Raw genomic sequence first — 20,887 nt, forward strand, 5'->3', positions numbered from 1 at the left:
GCCGATGTTTAATTTTGGTCTCTGGCGTTCACGTTGGTGACATCACGCGATGTGTTTTCAGTGCTATGGCGTACCAGGAAGGGGAGTCGCTGGAATCTTGGCTCAGTGAGTGTTTTATTTCATTCATTTCATGAATTAAATGACATGTAGAATGAGTTAGATAATGTTGCTACAGAGGACGGGGCGGTGTGTCGCTCGGTGGACAGGCTGCCCGGTGGTGGGAGGATGTGCATTGTTTGCAGCGGTAGAATGGGTGGAGAGCTCGAACATAAACACAGTATGAGGGAGCAGTGATTTTTGTTCAGTAACACAAACAGTTGTTCCTCACTAAAGATTCATTTTAATGCCGGACAGAAATGTATTAATCTTCATTCGTCAGTGACGATGAATCATCACAGCAGTATTTAGAGGGAGGATGATAACAATTAGTGCATTGTCATGGTGCTCACAAGACTTGCTGTGATACATATTCATTGATACATATGAAGAGAGTTACTCAGGTAGCCATTTCTGAAGTAGTTTTATTCGTTGCTATTTTTCTTCATACTTATATTTCACTATGAGAACATCCGTAAAGACAACCAGTGCTGGAACTGCAGTCCAGATATCTTGTTTGTTTTATTGTGATTATTTGTATTTTTATTCTATATCTTTAGTTTGTGAGGGACCCAATAATGGGCTGCTGAAACATACATGTCCCAGTGTTAACAATCAAAGTATGTCTATCTGTTTTTCAGTAAAATTATATTCCAAAATGATTTATCTCATTTGGTTTCTTTATTGTTTTATTTGAACAACAGTCCATCAAGATATTCAGTTTACTGTCATGAATGAAGCATCATATTCTTACACGTTCACGTTTTACAACCTGCATAGTTGTGTCCTATGGTAAATTGGCAAATTTTAAAATTGATTTAGATTGTCTGTCAATTCTGTCACTTTGATGACTAATTCAGATTCAAATGTCATTACATTGTATAATACTGTAATCTTTAGTACAACATTTTATTTACTGTCAATGCCATTCTGCTGCAGATAAAGCCACCCATCCAGCCAACAGACAGGAAGACTGGGAGTACATCATTGGCTTCTGTGATCAGATCAACAAGGAACTGGAGGGGTATGTCTGTATACGGCATTTTGTGAAAATGTCAGTCAGCCCTAGAAAACGTTTTGGTATTTTTTTTTACCTGGAATTTCTTCTTGTAGTCCTCAGATAGCAGTAACACTGCTCGTCCACAAAATCCACTCACCACAAGAATGGGAAGCACTTCAGGCTCTGACAGTAAGAAATTCTGCACAGAGGGATCCCCTCTGTGGCTCTTCCTGCGGTTTCTGTATTTTTGTGGAGTTTTTCCTCATTTGATGTGAGGGTCTTAGGATAGAGGGTGTCTCTTGCTGTACTGTGTATGTGGGCTAACATACTGCACATGTCAACAAGCTGTTTTTCCTCAACTACTGCACTATTCACAGATATTATTTTGTGTACAGGTATTGGAAGCTTGCATGAAGAACTGTGGGAGAAGGTTTCACAATGAAGTGGGAAAATACAGATTTTTGAATGAGCTGATTAAAGTTGTGTCTCCAAAGGTGAGCTGTCTTATGTGCTTAAATGATATGCTTATGAAATGTATGCTGAATGATCAGCTAATGCCCAGTCTCCACCACCTCTTGTTTCTAGTACATGGGTGACAGTGCACCTGAGAAGGTGAAGATGAAGATTGTAGAGATGCTGTACAGCTGGACAATCGCTTTTCCAAGTGAAACGAAGATCGGTGAGGCCTACCAGACACTCAAAAGACAAGGTGCGGATGAAACACTCAACAATTTGTCTTTCTTTTCACTTGATCAGTCAGAACACACACACTAGCCTCAAAGGAATCTCATTATCCCAGACTGCACTCCTCTCCACAGGCCTTGTGACACAAGATCCAGAGTTACAATTGGACAGGACTCTGATTCCCTCCCCTCCGACACGACCTAAGCATCCAGTATTCGACAACGAGGACATGGGAAAGGTAAGGAATGGAATGGAATCAAAGAACATACTATAGCTGTTTTTTTTTTTAATCACCACTGATGCTGTGAGTGGCCGTCATCATCAACAAATACTAATGAAAAGTTAAAAAAAAATCATTTGTCGTGCTGTCTTGATTTTACCAGAATTAAGTCCCAAGAGGAGACATGTACTCTATATGTATTAGTTAATTTCTGCAATAAGTAAAGCAAACTGGTGTTTGTGTATGTAGCTGCTTGCTGAGCTCCTGCGGAGTAAAAATCCAGAGGATCTACAGGAAGCCAACAGACTAATCAAAAACATGGTGAAGGAGGTAAGACAGGAAGTTGTGGCTCACTGGATTTTGTTTGTCCTGCTGGCCTTTGGTAAGAAATATACAGTGTTGTATTTTCACATGCAGCTTTACCAGTTTTGATCTCTTGTGTCCTGTCATCTGTGTCAGGATGAGGCCCGAGTGCAGAAGCTGACAAAGCGACTACTCACACTGGAGGAGGTGAACATCAATGTCAAGCTGTTGACTGAAATGCTGTCCCACTACAATAAAGACAGCTCCACTGACTCAGACAAGGACATAATTAAGGTGTGTGCCTGCACACTCACCCACCCACTAATGAAACTGTTAACTCAGTTTTTTGTTTTTTTTTTGTCTGACAAATGCAAACCAAGTGCAAAGACACCGCATTTGTCACCATTCTTTGTCTTCTGCACACATATTGTTATACTTTATATAATGTAAAGTTCAAGTATAATTCAAATGATCTTATTTCTATTCAAATGATCTTATTTCTATAGGCTCAGACAAGAGAATATGTTACTGCATGTCTGTGTTGTTCAATAATTGTGTCTGAACAAAGTCTTATTGTTCTCCTTAGGAACTGTACGAGCGATGTGACAAGCTGAGGCGGGCAGCTTTCAAAATGGCAACGGAAACAGAGGACAATGACACCAGTTTAGGTTTGTTGTTGTATTTTGTTCGTATGAAGACCTTCTGACCTTGTCACCGTGCACGATTTCTAACCCCCTGCATCCGACTGCTCAGGTGACATCCTGCAGGCCAGCGACGATCTCTCCCGAGTCATCAACTCCTATAAGAAGATCGTGGAGGGGCAACCGATCAACGGCGACAGTGAAGAGCCTCGATCCACAGCTTGTCACAGTGAAAGTGGTGAGAGATATTTTGTAATCGGGTGCACGTTTATGCAGTGACCACAAAGAAAACATCCAGATGCCCTGTCCGTGTCATTAATTCAACTGCTCCGATCTTCTTAATCCCTTCACAGAGACCACAGATACTTTGATAGACCTCACCGGCCTCGACACGCCGAGCCCTCCTCAACCGGCCATCCCTCCCTCTCAGCTCTCAAATCCTTTCCCAACCAACACCACGATTTCTCCCATACCTGTCCTACCTCCTCCTCCCAAACGCCTGGCCGGCTCCCACGGCAGTCAGAGCAGTAGCCCGAGTCATCCCCCCCTCGACAAGGCCTCCACTGCTTTCTCGCTCCTTGATGATGAGCTGCTCTCCCTAGGTAGTATATCCTCATTTTGACGTGGATTAAACAAATCTTTTTGGGAATTATACTTGGTTCCCGGCTCTGTCCAATTGTTTTAAAATCATTTTATCATTACTAAAAATGGATTTTGTTTCATCCGAGTTGGAGCTTCCAGGCATTTACTGGCCAAGAAATTGCCCAGTATACAGTATAACGTTGTAAAATCAGCATTTGTTACCAGTTTTGTAAAGATTTAATTAGCAAGATGAAATTGTATTGGGTGATTTGGTCCAGCCATTCTATCAAACAGTAATCAAAAATTTTTATTGAATGATTGTTCTGATGCTGCAGTGTCTGTGATGTGGTTTGTGGCTTGAAATGTCTAAATGCTGCTCATCGATCTTGATGACCACACACCAGCTTTACACTACAGTTTTTGCCTTTCACCCATTTACTCACACATCCATACAGCGCATCTTTGTGCAGCACATTTTCCATCACACGTCTTTCATTCCCACCCCCACGCTGCCAGCACAGCTGTCTGGTGCAACGTGGGGGTTAAATGTCTTCACCAACGACACATCGGCATGTAGACGAGCACTGCAAATCTGTACAACTTATTGAAGGAAGAATATTATGCTACTTTCAGGATTAAATGACCCCCCTTCCTCTCTGAGCAGCCAATCAAAACCTACATTGAATGAATTGTCCAATCAGTGGACTTCCTTGCAGGTAAATATTTATGGTTTGTGACTGATTGTAATCAAACCATTGACTGCTTGTCTGTGTGTAAATAACAATGATGTCTCCTCATGTCCTCTGCAGGCTCCAGCTTCAAGCATGGATTTGTTTGGCAGTGTAGCTTGTTCAGGTCCGGTGGTACCTCAAGCTGAACCAGCCGCCAGCGTACACAGTCTCCAGAACCTGCAAGGCCTGGCCATGATGGGCTTTTCAGATCCGAAGAGGTACAGCTGTCCAAACCAGTGATTTCTGATTTGAAACGAAAGCAAACCATGTCCCCATCGATGTGTCATCACAATCTATTACATTGATTTTCAGTTTACATCAGATGACAACCAGAGGGAGCAGCTTTGGGGTGAGTCCTGCAGTAGCTCCTCCCCACATACCCGGACAGGGCTCCCCCTCCTCAGCTGCTCTTTTCCACTGTGCAATGCCTGGCTCTCCTGCTTTGTCCCACCCGAAGGTCCAGAGCCTGGGCTCAGCCCCGGGTAGCCCTCTCTTCCACTCTCCGTCTCACCCTCCTCTCCAAGGCAGTCCATCCAGAGCCATAGACGTCTCCCTGAGCAATGTGCATGTCCCCCTGGAAGCCATCAGACCGAGTAAGGACTGAGAGAATAGAGGCAACATAACTGCTACTTAACAGTATGAGGGTGTTCATTCTTTGATATTCCTGTTCTTGACTGGCTGCATCCCATCTGTCTTCAGGTAAAGTGCTGCCTGTGACGGCCTACGATAAGGGTGGTGTCCGTGTGCTGATCAACTTTGCATCCGACTGTCCCCCTGGCAGGCCTGATGTACTCGTCATGGTGGTCTCTACGCTCAATACAGCGCCGCTCCCTGTTCACAATGTGGTACTGCAAGTCGCTGTACCCAAGGTAAAGTCAAATACTCCGTCCTTAAGTTGCAACAAACACAAACGTGCGTTGTGAGAAGTAGAACTCAAAAAGCAAAGGGCTGATTTAGGATCTTCTGTGAATATAGGTTTTGGCCCAAGGAACAAATGATCAGATTTTGGTGGTGATATGGGCAGTTCAGGATGTTTTAAAATACTTTTCCTTATGAGAAAGGGGATTGTTCTGACACTGGGAAACTGAGAGGCCTCTGTGGAGGTTTGCGCTCTCTGATTTTAGTGGTTGTAAGGAGAACTTTTCTATTAGGACTTGATCCTCTGTGGTGTTTGAAGGCACTAGTCGTCATGTTCCCTCCTTAGGACAGTGGCGTTTCTTTTGGCTACCTTCAGTTTGTGGACATACAAAGATAAGATGTGAACCTTTCCTCAAATAGAGGCATTAAAAATGCTTACTCTTTCTCTTGTTCTGCGTCAGTCAATGAAGGTGAAGCTGCAGCCTCCATCAGGAACAGAACTGGCACCTTTCAATCCCATCCTACCTCCTGCCTCCATCACCCAGATCATGTTGCTGGTTAATCCAGCAAAGGTAGGTAGCCAAACGATATACCAACTGAGCCACATCGCTGTCTATCATAAGCTGCTTTCAGATGTGCACTGCACTCTCGAGTTTGTGTAGAGGAGAAATGTGTGGCTGCAGAATTTGCCAGTTGTCTTGTGTGATAATGTAGGAGAAACTGGTCATGTGTCCTTCCTCCTGCATGATCAAGCTAGAAAACCCAAACTGTGTCCCACTGCATTCATTACATGTGAAAAGCAAAGTTTGGAGAATGTTGCGACCCAATTCTGACTTTGTGTCTGAAACGTGTTTACAGAACTTTGTGTTTCTGTTTCATAGGAGAAAGTGCGTCTGCGCTACAAGCTGGCTTTCATGCTCGGAGACCACCCGTGCAATGAGGTAGGAGAGGTGGACCAGTTCCCCCCACCAGAGACATGGGGTCATCTATAGCATTGCGCAGGCCCTCAGCAGGGACAGTCCAGGTCATACTCCATGAAGGGGTGTGTGTGTGAATTCTCACACATCCCAGAGAGAGGAGGGGGACAGTGCTTTCAGCGTCACATTCCTTAGTTATTTTTCATCTTCAGGCCATTGTTGATTCTAATAGTGAGATGTTAACAACTACAACTTGCACCTGTATCTCTAAAGAGGTTTCTGCAGATATTTGAGAAAGTAACAAGTGAGATAGCTGTGGTGTTAACAGGTTTTAAGATTCATGTTGATTTTGTATTGTAGTCCAGGAGAAGGCAGTAATGCAACATTACAGATGCCAGCTGTAGAACACCAAAGAAGAAATGAGATTCTTATTTTAATGGATCTTACCGAATGTACTGAAAATATTACGCTGAAATGTTGCACTGCAGAAGAACAGGAACTTTAAAAGAACTGAGCCTCTACAGTATGTTTACAGAGCTTAGGAGATATTACTTGAAATGGTAGATTCGCGCTGACGGAGTTACACTGGAAAATAAAGTAGTCCTACATTGTCCCTGCAGGAAGATGGTGGACTTGTTAATGTATTTATTGTGTGACAATTTTGGTGAAATAAACTGTGATTTAAAAATTTTTAAATAATGAAGCCCTGTGCAAGATAAGTGGACCAACAATGTTTAAAGGCAGAACAGCAGTGTATATAGTTTTCATTTTTAAATAATTATCATTTAAAGTTATTATTTAAAAATGAAAAGTGATTTGCCCCAATGTGAAAGCGGGCTACAGCCTGTACATTAGCAGTATCTGTACATTTGTTTAAATTAACTTTTTTTTTTTTATCTACTAGTCTGTGTTGAAAGCATTCTTGTTATTTTGTGTTATATTTCAGTGCATCACAGAACCTAGAATTAAATGGAGGATTATTATCAGGCAGATCATTTTTGTGCAACAGTGGGAAGGAGTCAAACTCTCCTGAGCGTTAGTTTTCATAAATCAGCCTGTGGTCCCCTCTCTGGCAGTCCTCAGTTTATCATGCAGACATGTGTGTTTAATGTAAATAGGATGTAATTTACTGTCTGTTGTATGACAAGTGAACATGTGACGTGTAGATTTTGAGTGTTGGGTCTGTACATACTGTATGATGTGCCATTTGTTCTCTGCATGGGAAAATAAATCCTTCTTTCAATGGATGTCTGACATTCTACACTTATTTACTTGTCGTAAAAATGAGGCCAAGAGGATATCAATCTTGAAAGGTTTTATTATCAAAGAGCACATTTTGATTACTAGATTATTTATATACACAATACAAAAAAAAGTACGTTTTATTTTTCAAGTTGCCATTCATGTTTCCACAGTTCCCTCTTTGACTATAGCCATAGCCAGGTTTCTGGCCAGAGCGAGTCTCAGAAGCTCCACTTTCGTCAGCTCTAGGTCTTCCTCCTGTGAAGACAAACACAATCCAATCAGAACTGGAATGGCTTTTGTGGCTATTCAGAGAAATCGTTCAAGAGGATCAGAAGTCCTGTACAGTGTAGATCAGTCGGTACACTTTTACTTGAAAGGGGTGGGTTTGTGGTGTGTACCTGCATGGGCTTGTCTCTAGTGGGAGCTGCGGTGTTCAGTGAGGAGGTCAGCTCCTCTAAACAGAACATCAGCTCATAGGTTTGGTCTGCTGAGAAGATCACCTGAGGGGTAAAAAAAAAAATGACAAAGCAGAAACTTGTGCGTTTTCTGAGCACTTTATGTAAGTATTCATGAAAAAACACTTTATATCAATATGATACTGAACACTTTGTGGTGACTGACCTCTTTCTGCTCGAGCAGCGGCAGGGCGTCAGTCAGCAGAGTCATCCAGAAGCTACGGGGGGCGATCTTGGCCATCATGAGGGAGAGGAGCAGCGTTGCTGCCTCCCTGAAGCTCTTTTCTCCGTATAACTTGTGGAACTCTCTGTACTTCCCTGGGAAAGTAAAGGCAGCAGTGTTTGCAAACAGTAACCATGGCAAGATTGATCACAGTGCCTGAACACTTTTCAATCGTGATATCTTTAATGAATGTGAATGGTTCTCATTGTTGTTTACAAAAAAAACAAAAAAGAAATGCTTTAGTGCTTTTTGTTTCTTCCTCTTCTCACATTGCTTCATACATCACTGCAAAGTGAGGTCTTTTTACATTTTCAGCAATTTAGTAGTTTAATCACTTCATTTTTTTTAAATATGGGAAACTATTTACATCCCATGAGTTCAGTTGACCTTATCCTTTTCATAAATGCACTTGGATCTGGACTTTTTTTTTTTTTTTTACACGTTTTACTTAAAAAGTCACATGCTGTTGCATTAAGCTTTATTTAGATCTGTGTGCGCAAACACGCACACGTGTCTGTCTCATGTGACAGCCTGAGTGAGTCTGTCCATGACTGAATAAGCATGCCCATACCAAGGAAAGTCAGCCTGTCACTGAGCAGCATTGCCGGACCCAAGTTGTCTATCAGATCCAGATCAGAGAACGTCCCTTTCGCACAGTAATCCTGTAGGAACCTGAAGGGAGGGAAAAAAAAGCATGTACACACTTAGAAACCATTTGAAAAGTGAACTGATGCTACAGTGTTCTTATGATTCTGATTTATTTGTGGGCTGCATCCTGCTAACATAGCTTATGTTGGGTTTTTTTCTATTAATTAAACACTCAATGTTTTCTCCAATATGTGTGTGTGTGTTAGAGGGAGAGAGAGTTAATGTGATAAATAAATGATGAATGATATTAATACATAATGGTATGAAGCAATAAAACAGAGAATTCTATTGACTTAACTCCTTTAGTATCAATAACATTGCATTGAGTGTTAACACTGAAACCCTTTCTATTCTCAGGTTTCAGGAACGATCGTTACTTGTCCACATTCATGACTTCTTTCACTGCTGGTGTTCTTTGAACAGCACAACTATTTGAGGTGATGAAAAACGTCTTTAACATTATGTGCGTAGTTAAAAGAACTGACCTCTCTGAAATGAGGGTGGCAAAGGCAGCATCTTTGGCCCTGATGCTCCAGGACAGAGCAGAGCCCAGTCTGTTGTTCCTCAGCGCCCGCATAGCCATGATCTTACAGATACTCCGCACTGAGTAAAGACAACACATTTAACATATTGTTTTACTGTTTGTTTGTGTAACACAAGCAGAGAGAGAAGGAAGTGTTACCTTGCTCTGACATTTGCCTCTGCTCACAGACCCTGAGCACCTTGAGGGCTTTGCGCTCTGTGTCTAAAGGAACTCGCTCAATCTGTAGCTCCAGGTAAACACGACCAAACTCTGGACAGTTGTCAAAGTAGTCCACAGCCAACTGCCAAAGACTTGACACACATAGGGAAAAGGCATAAATAAAAAAGATATACTGTTAATTGCAAATTACTTCCATCCTATAAATATAATAATTACTAAAGACATACCTGTGATGGGTGAAGAGGCCAGATGCATATTCTAACAGGAGAAACTCTCTCAAATTGGAGCCAAAGCTGCAAACACACCACAGAGATCTGGTTATTATGGCAATTGCCAAATAAAATGTATTGTATTTAAGTGCAAATGTATAAAAAAAGAGTGCTCACTGTAGATTGTGAGACTGCAGGAGTTTGCAGTGATCCAAGAGGTCTGTCAAATGGGCTACAAACCACCAGTTGTTGAGAGCAATGCTGGACAGACACATGGAGGAGAAATTAGGAAAAAGAGTGTAAATCAGTTTAACTGCAGAGACTTGGAATATACATATTTATAAACATTTTGTGCACTATTATTAACTTAATTCATTCTACGAAGAAATGGAAGAAGAAAATAGACATTTATTGTGACGTGTACCACATATACTAAACTCTGGACCCATCACTAAACCCTACATCTTACCTGCAGTCCTTAATGACCTGATGAATGTCAAACTCAAAGGCAGCCAGTAAAATGCTGTCCAGTGGCTCTGGGACACTCCGTGAGTCCAGAAACATGCTCAAGCATGACTGCAGTATAAGCACACACATGCACAGAGTAAATAACCAGAATGCAGTATCAGAGATTCTGAATATCCACGTTCCACGTTCAAGTACAGCAGCAGTTAGTGCAGTTTACCTGTGCATAGTAATGTATCTCAGTGGGTTTGACCGTCGGGTGGCAGAATAGCAGTCGAGTAACTAGGAAGTGGTACCAAGTGCTCAGCAATTCCTTTTGTGTGAGCAAAGTGTCTTCATCCCCCACTAAGATCTAAGATTAAAATAGATGGAAAAAATGTTTGAGAGGTGATGGATTGATACAAATTTAAAATTGTGAAATAACAATGAATTAGTCAAATACATGTACAGATAAGTGTTTGGGAAACAGCTTCACAGAACTGTAATGACTTTAAACAGCAAAGTTCCTTAGAGAATGGGACCTCAAGCTAATAGAATACAACAAAACAGTGCTGTGATTAAGAGGTTTACTAATACTGAGACACAGGGTCACTAACCTTGCAGATGAGCTCCAGATGTTTGTTGCTGGCAAACGAGCTGTCCTGTAAGCAGCGGTCCACCTCCTCGTGCCAGTGTCTCCACTTCACATCAAACTCTGTTAATGTCTGGTTGCCACCAGGCTGAGGAATTATCAAAGGGAGTTCAGAGATGAACACCACTACACATATGTTGGCCTATGTGTAGTGTAGTCATGTGAATTATGTAAAAGCAGCAGATTACTTCTGCAATTAAATTAAATATTATAGCAAATGTGAGTGTACAATAAGCTATGCCATTGAAAATGTATCTTACATTGTAGAAGGGCATCTTGCTGAGCAGAGTGTCCATCAACTTGTACATGTTTCTGGCAGCAGGATGCAGAGTGGCCTGCTTCACCAGCATCTGTCTGGCTTCTTCCAACCTACCCTGCAGCACATAACTCACCACCTGCAAATCACAGACGGACAACTTCTTATAAAAAAAGAGATTTCACACTGAGCTCTACACCAAACAAAATCTGAGAAAAGCATCCGCCTGTTTTGTCCTAGGACCTACCACATCCCAGTAGTCATGGTGCTCAGCAGGGCTCTCGCTTTGCAGCACATCTCTGGCCTTCTCATCCACATCAGCCTTATGTAACCTTACCCAGTCCAGAAGGTGGAGCAACAGGGAACCCGCTATGAAAAAAGCGACAGACAGATGATTTATTTGTTTGGGTGCCTCTATAATCTATTTTTATTATTATAATAATAATAATAATAATAATAATAATAATAATAATAATAATAATAACTTATTTATTAATAATAATAAATGAATACAAAAGAAGGAAAGGTTAAAATCTATAGATGCAAAATGAAACTAACCAGGAGCAGCATCGATGAAAAGCACTTCACACAGATTCCAGATGAGCTCTACAGCCAACAGAATCGACACCTGTGCCCCCAAAAAACCCCAAAACAGTTAAATAGCTGATTTGAGTCAAAAATGATTCCTCTCTAGTAGATCCATATCCTTATTTATCACTTCATACATCTTTTAAATAATAATCATTTCTCATAGCATGCAGGTTAGTGTGCTTTTCAGAAATGCGTGAAATGTTTTTACATGTGTGCGGCACAGATGTACGCAAAGCATGAGAACATACCTGATTTCCATATTGCATGGCCACTTGTGCATCTTTTGTTGAAACTGCAGAGAAGACAAAAAGGTCAATTTGACTATTCCTGACATTTAAGACGGTGAAAATGTATTTCAAATATGTTCACCTGCAACTTGCTGAAGTTCTTCCATACAAGCGCGTATCACAGATCTGTAATTTTTACTGATGCTGACAAACCTAAGAAGTATGAAAGAGATTAATTAGGGACTTTTTTTTAAATTTCATACTAATTTACGCAAGGCTTTATCAACCAGGGTTTAAATCACTGGCAATGACAAGAATAACATGCAAAAGCAGACAAGACTTACTGAGACTTTTTGTTTTTGCTGGGTAGGTCCTCCCTAATCGTCTGGAGCCCAACAAAGATGTGATGTGATTCATTGAAGAGTTTGCGTAAAATAGGGGAATATATGTCCTCATCTTTCCTGACCTCATGGATGAATGCACAACCAGAGCCTGTACTACCTAAAGACACAGAGATGAGAATAGCATGGGAAACAGAGTGAGTAACATGATAACATCGCACAAAAAACAGAGGGTGACAGTGAAAACATAGAAAAGGAGCTTTTGTGAACACTGATGTACGGACCTGTTGTTTTGTACAGGGTCTCATATACAAGGATGTCACCAGGACCCCATGCGAATCCCAAATGCTTGCTATGACTGGCTGCAGGAATATTCTGCATTTAAAGAAAGAGACAGGATCATTCCACAGGTTAATACAAGTACAGTGTAGTTGTGGCTCAATTGTTTCTGATACACATCCATCTGAAGACGAGACACACTCCCAACTTAGTGTACATTTTATATTGCAGTGTAGTGATAGTGCACATATGTTTGGAAGCGGGTTATCAACATATAATGCTCTTACACCTCACATATGTCAGGTCATGCGTGTTTTGGTCCAACTTAAACACTAGTTGACAGGTTGTCGTTGTGTGGTTAGCTATTAGCAGCACTGCTATTCACTGGTATTAAAAATACTAAACTGGGCTACAGCGGTAACTCACAGTGATCGCCGGCTCCACGTCCACCTCCTCCATTGGGGACAAAACGTTGTTAGCGGAATAAAATATAAAATGTAAAATGTCAGACTTTGCAGTAATGATCACTTCATGCCATGAATTAGCGGTGGTACGGTGCGGCTCGCGCGCCTCAGTCTTTCACATCGAAAGTCCTCACGGCGCATGTGTAATGACGTCAGAGAAAGGGCTGCCCCGTCTACTGCCTGTTCACACATCGAAAGCATTGCCTCATGGTTTAGTTATCCCCAACATACATAGAGCTTAAATATTGGTGATTGATAAATATATTGTCACGGCTAATCAATTTATCTAAAGTTCTGGGCAGGATCACACACAAAAGCACAGCAATAAATGATCAGAATACAGGTATTGTTTTCTGTTTTCAAAATGCAAATATCATACAGATATGTCAACTGTAATGTGATTAGGATCATTTCCATGCAAATACAATCCACTCTTTTGTGCCAAAGTATTTGTTTAAATGCGGTTTAGTGCATTTGAATCACTAGACAGAAAAACAAGATGGCCGCTGGGGTTCAGTTTTTAAAATAAAGAAACAAACTATTTTGTGGATGTACTGCTTCCCTAGTAAGTGTGGTGTAAAGTATAAGTGTAGTTACTAAACCATGAAGCATTAAATGGATGCCAGCAGGGTGATCAGAGGCAAAAATATGAGATAAATGTCCCTGCAAACCAAACAACAAGAAGTAAAACACCGCTGTGCGCGTGCATGTGTTTCTCAATGCCTCTTTAACGCGCATACACGCTCTCCCGCCCATGCGGGACTGCGCTTTAAAACTCGTGACTCCTGACAACCAGTCAGCGCCCAGTGCAGTGGACGCGCAATGGCTCGTGACCGCGCACGCTGAGTTCGAAAATTTCTAGCGGGCACGAGTACGTGCGCGTACTCGTATTCTTTGTGTGGCAGCATAGAGAAGCGCCAAAAGAGTGACCATGGCTGATGAAAAACCAAAGGTGAGTCTTTCTACATTGTTTCAAAATGCGACTTTATTTGAGCGGCTTTGTGACATACGGGCGCGTTTAAACACGGACATTTCCACGTCTTTTGTTGTGCACTGTTAAAGTTGTGAGTCTAAATTCAACTACTAGCCATCCCTACTTTGATAGACCGGAAGGTTTGTGAACGCGCATCTACAGGCGCGCAGTGGGCTTTTATTTTTTTGTTCGGTCAGATCACAGAGCCGCCAGCTGGTGTCATCCTTACCTTACGACCCACTTTACCAACGCGCGTGTGTGTGGTTAACGTTGCGTGTTGAAGGAAGTTGGAGCAGACAGCAGTGGTAAACCTGTGAGTCAAAACCTCTACAACAGGTCTGTTTTTTTCTTCTCTGGATCTGTCCATATGTTGATGTCAGGCTGTCGCTTGTACCGATCTGATTTACCCTGTAACTGAGTGTAAAAAAAGGGAAATGTGCTTCAGTAAAGTTTGTCTGCCCAATTAACTGTGTACTTAACGTGTATTTTTAGTTCCTGTTTATCCACAACCACGTGGTGATCCTGGTTTTTGCCGAACGCAGAAATGATTTCGTTTTTCACATTTCCGTCACGTGACATGTAAACAGTGTTGTAAACAGTGTTGTCAACCACGTGCTGTATATTTTAGGTAGAATGTCTAATGGTGTTGTGTTTACTTGTGTTATGTTTACTGGTGTCATGTTAACTGGTGTTACCAGTTATTTTGTTTAAATCAACAAGTTAAGGAGCTACAGTATTATGACAAAACAGAAAATTGTATTTGATTTGGATTGATTTGCTGAAGGATTATTGTATGAGAGTAAAATGGTTTGAGCTGCATATATACCTAATAATCTGACAACTGTGCAATTGGATGTTTTTGTCAACATTGACGTTTGGATTGGAGTGATGTGACTAAAGCTCGGTCTATTAGCAAGCTGTCAATAACTTAAACTCATACGTGTTTAAGTTTATATGTGTATGTAATGTGAATCCAGGGTGATGTACACTAAATAGTTTCACACTTTAATCAGAAGAAGCAGTTGTTTGTTTTCTGAAATGTTTGTTATTTTAAAATCTCAACTTCAGTTTTAAAAAACAAAATTTTATTTGTCCCTAGGAGGCAACTGCATACATGTTTCCTGACTTTTGTGGATGTTGTCTAATAAAGTGATTGAGAAATGCATACATTCATTCATCATACTTCATTATAGCATGCTAAAACAACAAATCTAATGGTGGTCGAAGACTTTTGTACAGTACATCATACTGTCCTGCCTACATCAAAGATGTGTGTTATTTATCTAGAAACAGAACCTCTTTGGTGGAGTTAATAATATCTAATTATTATGAGACACAAGTAGAGCCGGCTGCAACTAAAGATTATTTTCATAATCGATTAATCTGTCGATTATTTTCTCGATTAATCGTTTGAAAAACAAGATGGCCGCTGGGGTTCAGTTTTTAAAATAAAGAAACAAACAATTTTGTGGATGTACTGCTTCCCTAGTAAGTGTGGTGTAAAGTATAAGTGTAGTAACTAAACCCTGAAGCATTAAATGGATGCCAGCAGTAGTTTAATCATGAAAAAAGCTTCAAACCGATTAATTGATTATCAAAATAGTTGTTGATTAATTTAGTAATAGATTAATAATCTACTAATCATTTAATTGTTTCAGCTCTAGACACAAGATCCTAAACCTATTGGTTAAAATGGCAGCACCTGACAAATCAAAGTATTTGGTTTACTGATTCAGTTCATTGTTTCACTAAAGTTGTAACAGTTCTAGTTGTTTAGTTTAGTAGATCAACTGAGTCATTTGTGTTTAATATGCTTTTCTCTCTCTTCCTCTGTCCCTCAGGAAGCAGTCAAGACAGAAAACAATGAACACATAAACCTGAAGGTAGCAGGTCAGGATGGGTCTGTAGTGCAGTTTAAGATCAAAAGACACACGCCACTCATCAAACTCATGAAGGCCTACTGCGAGAGACAGGTGGGTAAGACACAGCACCCACAATTAACAGCCATCAGCTGTGAACACCCAGGATGATGTTTGTTTCAGGTTGGTGGTTTATTGGTTTCCTGTGTGATAACCACTAAAACCAGTAATTCTCAGGCACCAAAGCTGCTTACAGTAGATCTTTGTCCCAGAAAAAACATTCAGACTTGTCAAACACAAGTCTAACACATAACATAGTCTCGAGGGGCAGCATTGTGATATCAACATGCACAATATTTATATCACAAAAAATATATAAATACTGCAAATATACTGTATGTGTGTGAGGTTTATATAGAGTTTGCAAGTGAGTCAGTGTTCTGTTAAAAAAAGAGTCTGTAGCAGTACAGTAACATTATGAAATGCAGCCATCAATAAAGTTATTTAGCTTTTTCTGCATCTTGCTGTCTGCCAGTAAAAGGTCTATCAAAATGCAATTTGTTGGTACAGAAGAGATATTGTAGTCGTACATATCAAAGAACAATATTTACAAAGATATGTATCTTTCAATTGGAGCAAAGCATATAAGAGCTGTGTTATGCTGCACCTCCCATCATATGGAAATAATTATTGATATCCATAATGTACTTTTTAAGTATCCGTATGTTCGATATTGTTTAAAGCCAGAAGTAAGAACTGTACAATGATTAATGACTAGTATTTGAAGCTTTAAGTGTACAGGTTTTTTTAATAACGCAAAACTAACCTTGTTCAAACAAATGCTTAATTATAAGATAAAAGCATATAAATCATGAGGTCAAAATGTGTTTCTCTTTGTCATGAACGTTTCAGTTAACAGCAGGTATTCATTTCATTTTAAAGCTTACATTACAGTGTGCCAGTGATGTCAAGAACTACATGAAATTGGCCTCATAATGTTGTTTTATCCACCAGACAATTCACATGCAATACACTGAGCTGTAAAAGGTCAAACCAAAGAAAGGCAGCTGGGGCTTATTGTCAACTACTTTGATTATGGATGAATCCATTTTTGTTTGATTGTTGTTTTAATAATTAAAACTGAATATATTCTGGCTTCTTTGCTCTATATATCAAATAAATAATTAAAATTGAATAATTTTGGTTGGTGGACAAACCAAGACATTTCGAGAACATTGTAATTTCAAGGTTTGAGAAACACTGATCTGCATTTTCGGACATAGAAAATAATCTACAGTTTGATTGGTTATGAAAATAATCGTTAGTTGCAGCCATAAGCAACACAGGCATCATGGTCACATTTTTAGTCATTTTCCTGAGAGAGTTATTGTTTAGTGGCTACGAGCCAGGTTTGCTGGCACAGTTGGGGCTGCAGAGTCAGCACAGACTGTATCTAACCTCAGCTTAACACAGTTCAAGATTTCACCTCGTTCTCATCTCCTTAAACATCTGGTTTCCTCTATGTTCATCAATTTTCCGTCAACATTTATGATCTAAATTACCTCTGAGGGCGTCCTTTGCCAAGGTGCCGGCTTTAATGGGATGCAGAGATGTTGACTTCCTATTTATCACTTGTTCTAATGAGGTAACATTGGGATGCATGCCAGAATTCTAACAATGTACTGTAATCTCAATTTGAACTGTGATCGCATGGCTACTAAAACTACGCAATAACCTACATGCAAAAGTGAAGGAGAAAGTATGTAATTAAATTGAATTTAAAATTAAAATGGAAATGGGTCTTCAAATCGCTGTAAGACTGAAAATCTAGCCCCAATTTTCATTGGACTGCCAGAAGAGTAAAAGATACATGTTTGTCATGCAGCTCTTTTTTCTTTTCTTTTCTTTTTTCTTTAAACCTACAATATTAACAGGTGTTTTTCATTGTTCCTTGTATTTCTATTTCACTGCAAGAGACAGTACAGCTTACAGTGTTTCAAATGCTGATCACGGCTGCAATTCCTACGAAAAGTTCTGTGGTCTGTGTGTGAGATTAGGATGTTAAATAGTCGAAGCACTGGTTAAGGTCACATGGTTAGTATCGCCCAGCACTTGAAGAAGGTGGGATGGTTTGTTTCTGCACACACATGAAGGTTTACTGCTCAATGTCTTTGTCTCCTCCAGGGATTGTCAATGAGGCAAATCAGGTTCAGATTTGATGGCCAGCCGATAAATGAGACAGACACACCAGCACAGGTAAGGTGGATGTACTGACACAATGAATTTATCTATTGAAAAAGTCATTAACGTTCTGTATTTACATACTGTTTATTCACAGGGCAGCATATCCTGCTTAAACATCATTTTTACAGTTTCACGTGTTTCCATCCTCCTGTTGATGTACTCATATGTGCCATCCTTTACTGATGAGGCGTGCAAATTTCATGCCTTATTTTCTGTGCCACTTGAGTTCATTCATTTGACTTTTTTTTCTGATGTACAATATTTGCATGTTACTCTGCATGTAATTTTTTTTTTTTGGCTTTTACATTAGCGATAGTACCTGGTACTTTTTTTTAGTACCTGCTCTTAAGCGGTTCCAAGCGAGCTGAGTCGATACTATGTGTGACGTCGACAGACTGCCAGCCCCGATTGGCAGAGTGTCGGCACTGGAAGAGTCATGAGCGCGACGGGCGACACTGGAATCAAACAATCGAACAATGCCCAACTTTAGATCAGTTAAAAATCCTTGACATGTGTTAATCTCCAGGTATATTGTATCTTCGTCATAGGATGCTAAAACAAGGTGTGCTGGGACTTTATAGTGGAAAAATGCCATAATAGGATATGCTGGCTGAGTTTCAGTCGAGCATCATGGAAGCATGTAAATGTCCCAGACTGTCAGAGCACATTAAACTCAATTGTAATTGGCAATTTCTCAAACCGATCAGTGTAAAGTATGTTATTAAATGTTATTTAGTTCAAAAATTCAGCCCTATTATACACTACACTACACTGATACTCTTTTGGACGTACATTGTGTTTCACCTTCTGTCATCTTTCTACTTTAAAATAAAACAGTCACAGTCACAATGTTTACTTTCTTGCCTGTCACAGGGATTAACTTTTTTTTTTTTACATTTTTCTTTTACCAGTTGGAAATGGAAGATGAAGACACAATCGATGTATTTCAACAACAGACGGGAGGCCTGATGTAACCAAGCACATCTGGCACATCTTCCCTCCTCAACACAACCACCCTTCCCGGCCTGGGTTCAACAGCGACTGTGTCCTGTTGTCAGATTCTGACAGAATTCCACTCTGAAAAAGTTGTCATTTCTCTGCCCCACGTAACTGCTGTACAGTATGTTCATTCTTGCTCCTGTTACTTCTGTTTTTGTACATAAACCACACCCAGATCACCCTGAGTTCCGGTTTTGTAATATTAATGATGTTTCCACACTTGCAGACCGATAGATCTATTAATAGAGGGAGGATTAGGTAAGCTGACTTTACTGGTTGTTGGGCTAGGTTCGCTCAGTTTGCTCTTGTTCTGTTTGAGGACTGGCCATCACATAATGAACAGTATAACTGAGTTTGGGAATTGGGCTGGGTTTTTCTTTTGTTTCTGTCCACTTCAGAAAACAAATATTTGATTTTATACATTTTTTTATAGTAGCTGATGTGTAGAGAAATGTTTTGGTGATCATTTGACTAGGCCATGCTTCAAGTTTTGGAAAGCCTGAAGAGATGTTTCGGTTAAATAAACATCTGTCTTGTCTATTAGGATGCTGGTTATAATAAATCTATTGTCTTTTTTTTCCCAATCTTTCACTGGTTTTGTCTGGCTCTCTGGTGAAATAACCACTACAAACATTCGTAGAAGTAGAAGTAGAATCCTGTGATGTGGCATCTCAAAACCTGCATCAACAACAAGAGGAGCTAAATACAAATACAAAATAAAAACAAAGCTGAATGCAAATCGGTTAAGTATTCCTCTCAGGAAGCAAAGACGATTACCTTGACCTGATAGTTGGACAATTTCCGATCCATAGCAGCACTTTGCTGTGTTCTCTTATTAATTTGTAAAGCACCAAATACTCAGGGCACTTAACATAGCAAGGCAGAAACCTTACAGTATAGAGAAACCCAACATATGGGTTTGTTGCGTAAACAAAGTACTAAGCTAAGTACTGACATTGTCCAAAACATTAAAAAAAAAAATATATATATATATATATATATATATAATAATTAAGACAATGAATTTCCCAATAAAATAACCAGGTTTTGTGATGATTTGATTTTGTATGACGGTTCCCTTCAGGTTTACTTGAAAAACATTTAATCTACAACCTAATAAACATCCCCGACCATATGTAAACATTGTGCTCCGTCTAATGAAAAACATTAACTTCAAACTAAATGAAATATCACCATATTTTGAGTCTAGTATTTTAATTTGAACTTTAACTGTAACATGTAAACATTATCACTGTGAACCAAAGAGAAGGTATTATGATTTAAAAAGGTCATCTTGCCCCTCCCTGCACCATAAAACCAAAAATATAGAGAAGTTTTAAGATGTCAATCAGTAAATCGGAAGAATACATTTGCATCAACAGCATAAGTAATTATTGGCCCTCGTATGTTTGCTCATATTGCAGATGTTCACTCCAAAACACAGAAGAAGAAAAACAACAACACCAGCATGAACATGCAGTGTTTTCAGCTCAGTGCTTCATCACATCATTTTCTAGCAATGTCGTAATTGGCCACAAACCAGTCACAGGTCATCTTGATGGCTGGAAGGACAGATAAAATAAAAGTAAACGGTTACTTTAAAACACAGGCAAATATTCATCCACATTCATTGACTTGTACTATTATGAACTCTGACCTTCATCAAGCGGTGTGAAGGTGAAGTCAGGAAGGTAGCGTCTCAGTTTGTCATTGCTCGCTGTCTTCTTCAACAGGTTAATAATCATTGTTTTTAGCTCAAAATAAAACACTCAATTTATGCAATATCAAAAAATTGTTTGTAAATGAGAAGGCCATTTATTTACGAGTACACCTGTCAGAATAAAAACTGGATTACTGGGAAATGTTTGAAGGGTACGACTATTTCACCCTTGAAGTCCAAAGCCTTTGTGATCATTTCCACTGCCTCTGTGATGGGAACTTCCTTCTCCGGCCCAACTGAAATTTAAATAAATTAACTTTAATGAATTAAACATTTTGTCAACTTTCTCATGTTTTAATGTTTTGGAGCTATACGTTTACTGA

General features: G+C 39.9%; 3 protein-coding genes across 4 annotated transcripts; 2 read left to right on the top strand and 1 right to left on the bottom strand.

Moving 5' to 3' along the window:
* Window positions 1-14: 14 nt before the first annotated feature.
* Window positions 15-7,279, top strand: gga3b (golgi associated, gamma adaptin ear containing, ARF binding protein 3b). Of its 2 annotated transcripts, XM_058653900.1 has the most exons (18): window positions 39-105; window positions 1,036-1,120; window positions 1,210-1,285; window positions 1,492-1,590; window positions 1,682-1,805; window positions 1,915-2,018; window positions 2,250-2,330; window positions 2,460-2,597; window positions 2,890-2,971; window positions 3,057-3,182; window positions 3,298-3,546; window positions 4,160-4,242; window positions 4,336-4,475; window positions 4,570-4,606; window positions 4,715-4,850; window positions 4,957-5,126; window positions 5,577-5,687; window positions 5,997-7,279. In XM_058653900.1, the coding sequence occupies exons 1-18, from the start codon at window positions 66-68 to the stop codon at window positions 6,105-6,107; spliced, it is 1,992 nt and encodes a 663-aa protein (XP_058509883.1). In that variant the 5' UTR covers window positions 39-65; the 3' UTR covers window positions 6,108-7,279. The 2 variants fall into 2 exon arrangements, with proteins under 2 accessions (XP_058509885.1, XP_058509883.1); XM_058653902.1 differs by having other exon boundaries at window positions 15-105; window positions 4,570-4,850.
* A 53-nt stretch (window positions 7,280-7,332) lies between these two features.
* On the bottom strand, window positions 7,333-12,898 carry nup85 (nucleoporin 85). The gene is made up of 19 exons (XM_058653903.1): window positions 12,732-12,898; window positions 12,311-12,401; window positions 12,030-12,186; window positions 11,828-11,898; window positions 11,707-11,750; window positions 11,426-11,495; window positions 11,115-11,236; window positions 10,872-11,006; window positions 10,577-10,699; window positions 10,201-10,332; window positions 9,985-10,091; window positions 9,693-9,776; window positions 9,534-9,599; window positions 9,286-9,437; window positions 9,089-9,206; window positions 8,527-8,627; window positions 7,899-8,050; window positions 7,676-7,777; window positions 7,333-7,532 (listed from the first exon to the last, which is right to left on the bottom strand). Exons 1-19 carry the CDS (start codon window positions 12,762-12,764, stop codon window positions 7,434-7,436), a joined length of 1,959 nt encoding a protein of 652 aa, XP_058509886.1. The 5' UTR covers window positions 12,765-12,898; the 3' UTR covers window positions 7,333-7,433.
* A 671-nt stretch (window positions 12,899-13,569) lies between these two features.
* LOC131476033 (small ubiquitin-related modifier 2-like) lies at window positions 13,570-19,428 on the top strand. The gene is made up of 4 exons (XM_058654485.1): window positions 13,570-13,721; window positions 15,584-15,715; window positions 17,786-17,857; window positions 18,757-19,428. The coding sequence occupies exons 1-4, from the start codon at window positions 13,701-13,703 to the stop codon at window positions 18,817-18,819; spliced, it is 288 nt and encodes a 95-aa protein (XP_058510468.1). The 5' UTR covers window positions 13,570-13,700; the 3' UTR covers window positions 18,820-19,428.
* Window positions 19,429-20,887: the final 1,459 nt, after the last annotated feature.

Source organism: Solea solea, chromosome 16, assembly GCF_958295425.1.
Source record: "Solea solea chromosome 16, fSolSol10.1, whole genome shotgun sequence".
In the NCBI taxonomy this organism is placed as follows: domain Eukaryota; kingdom Metazoa; phylum Chordata; class Actinopteri; order Pleuronectiformes; family Soleidae; genus Solea; species Solea solea.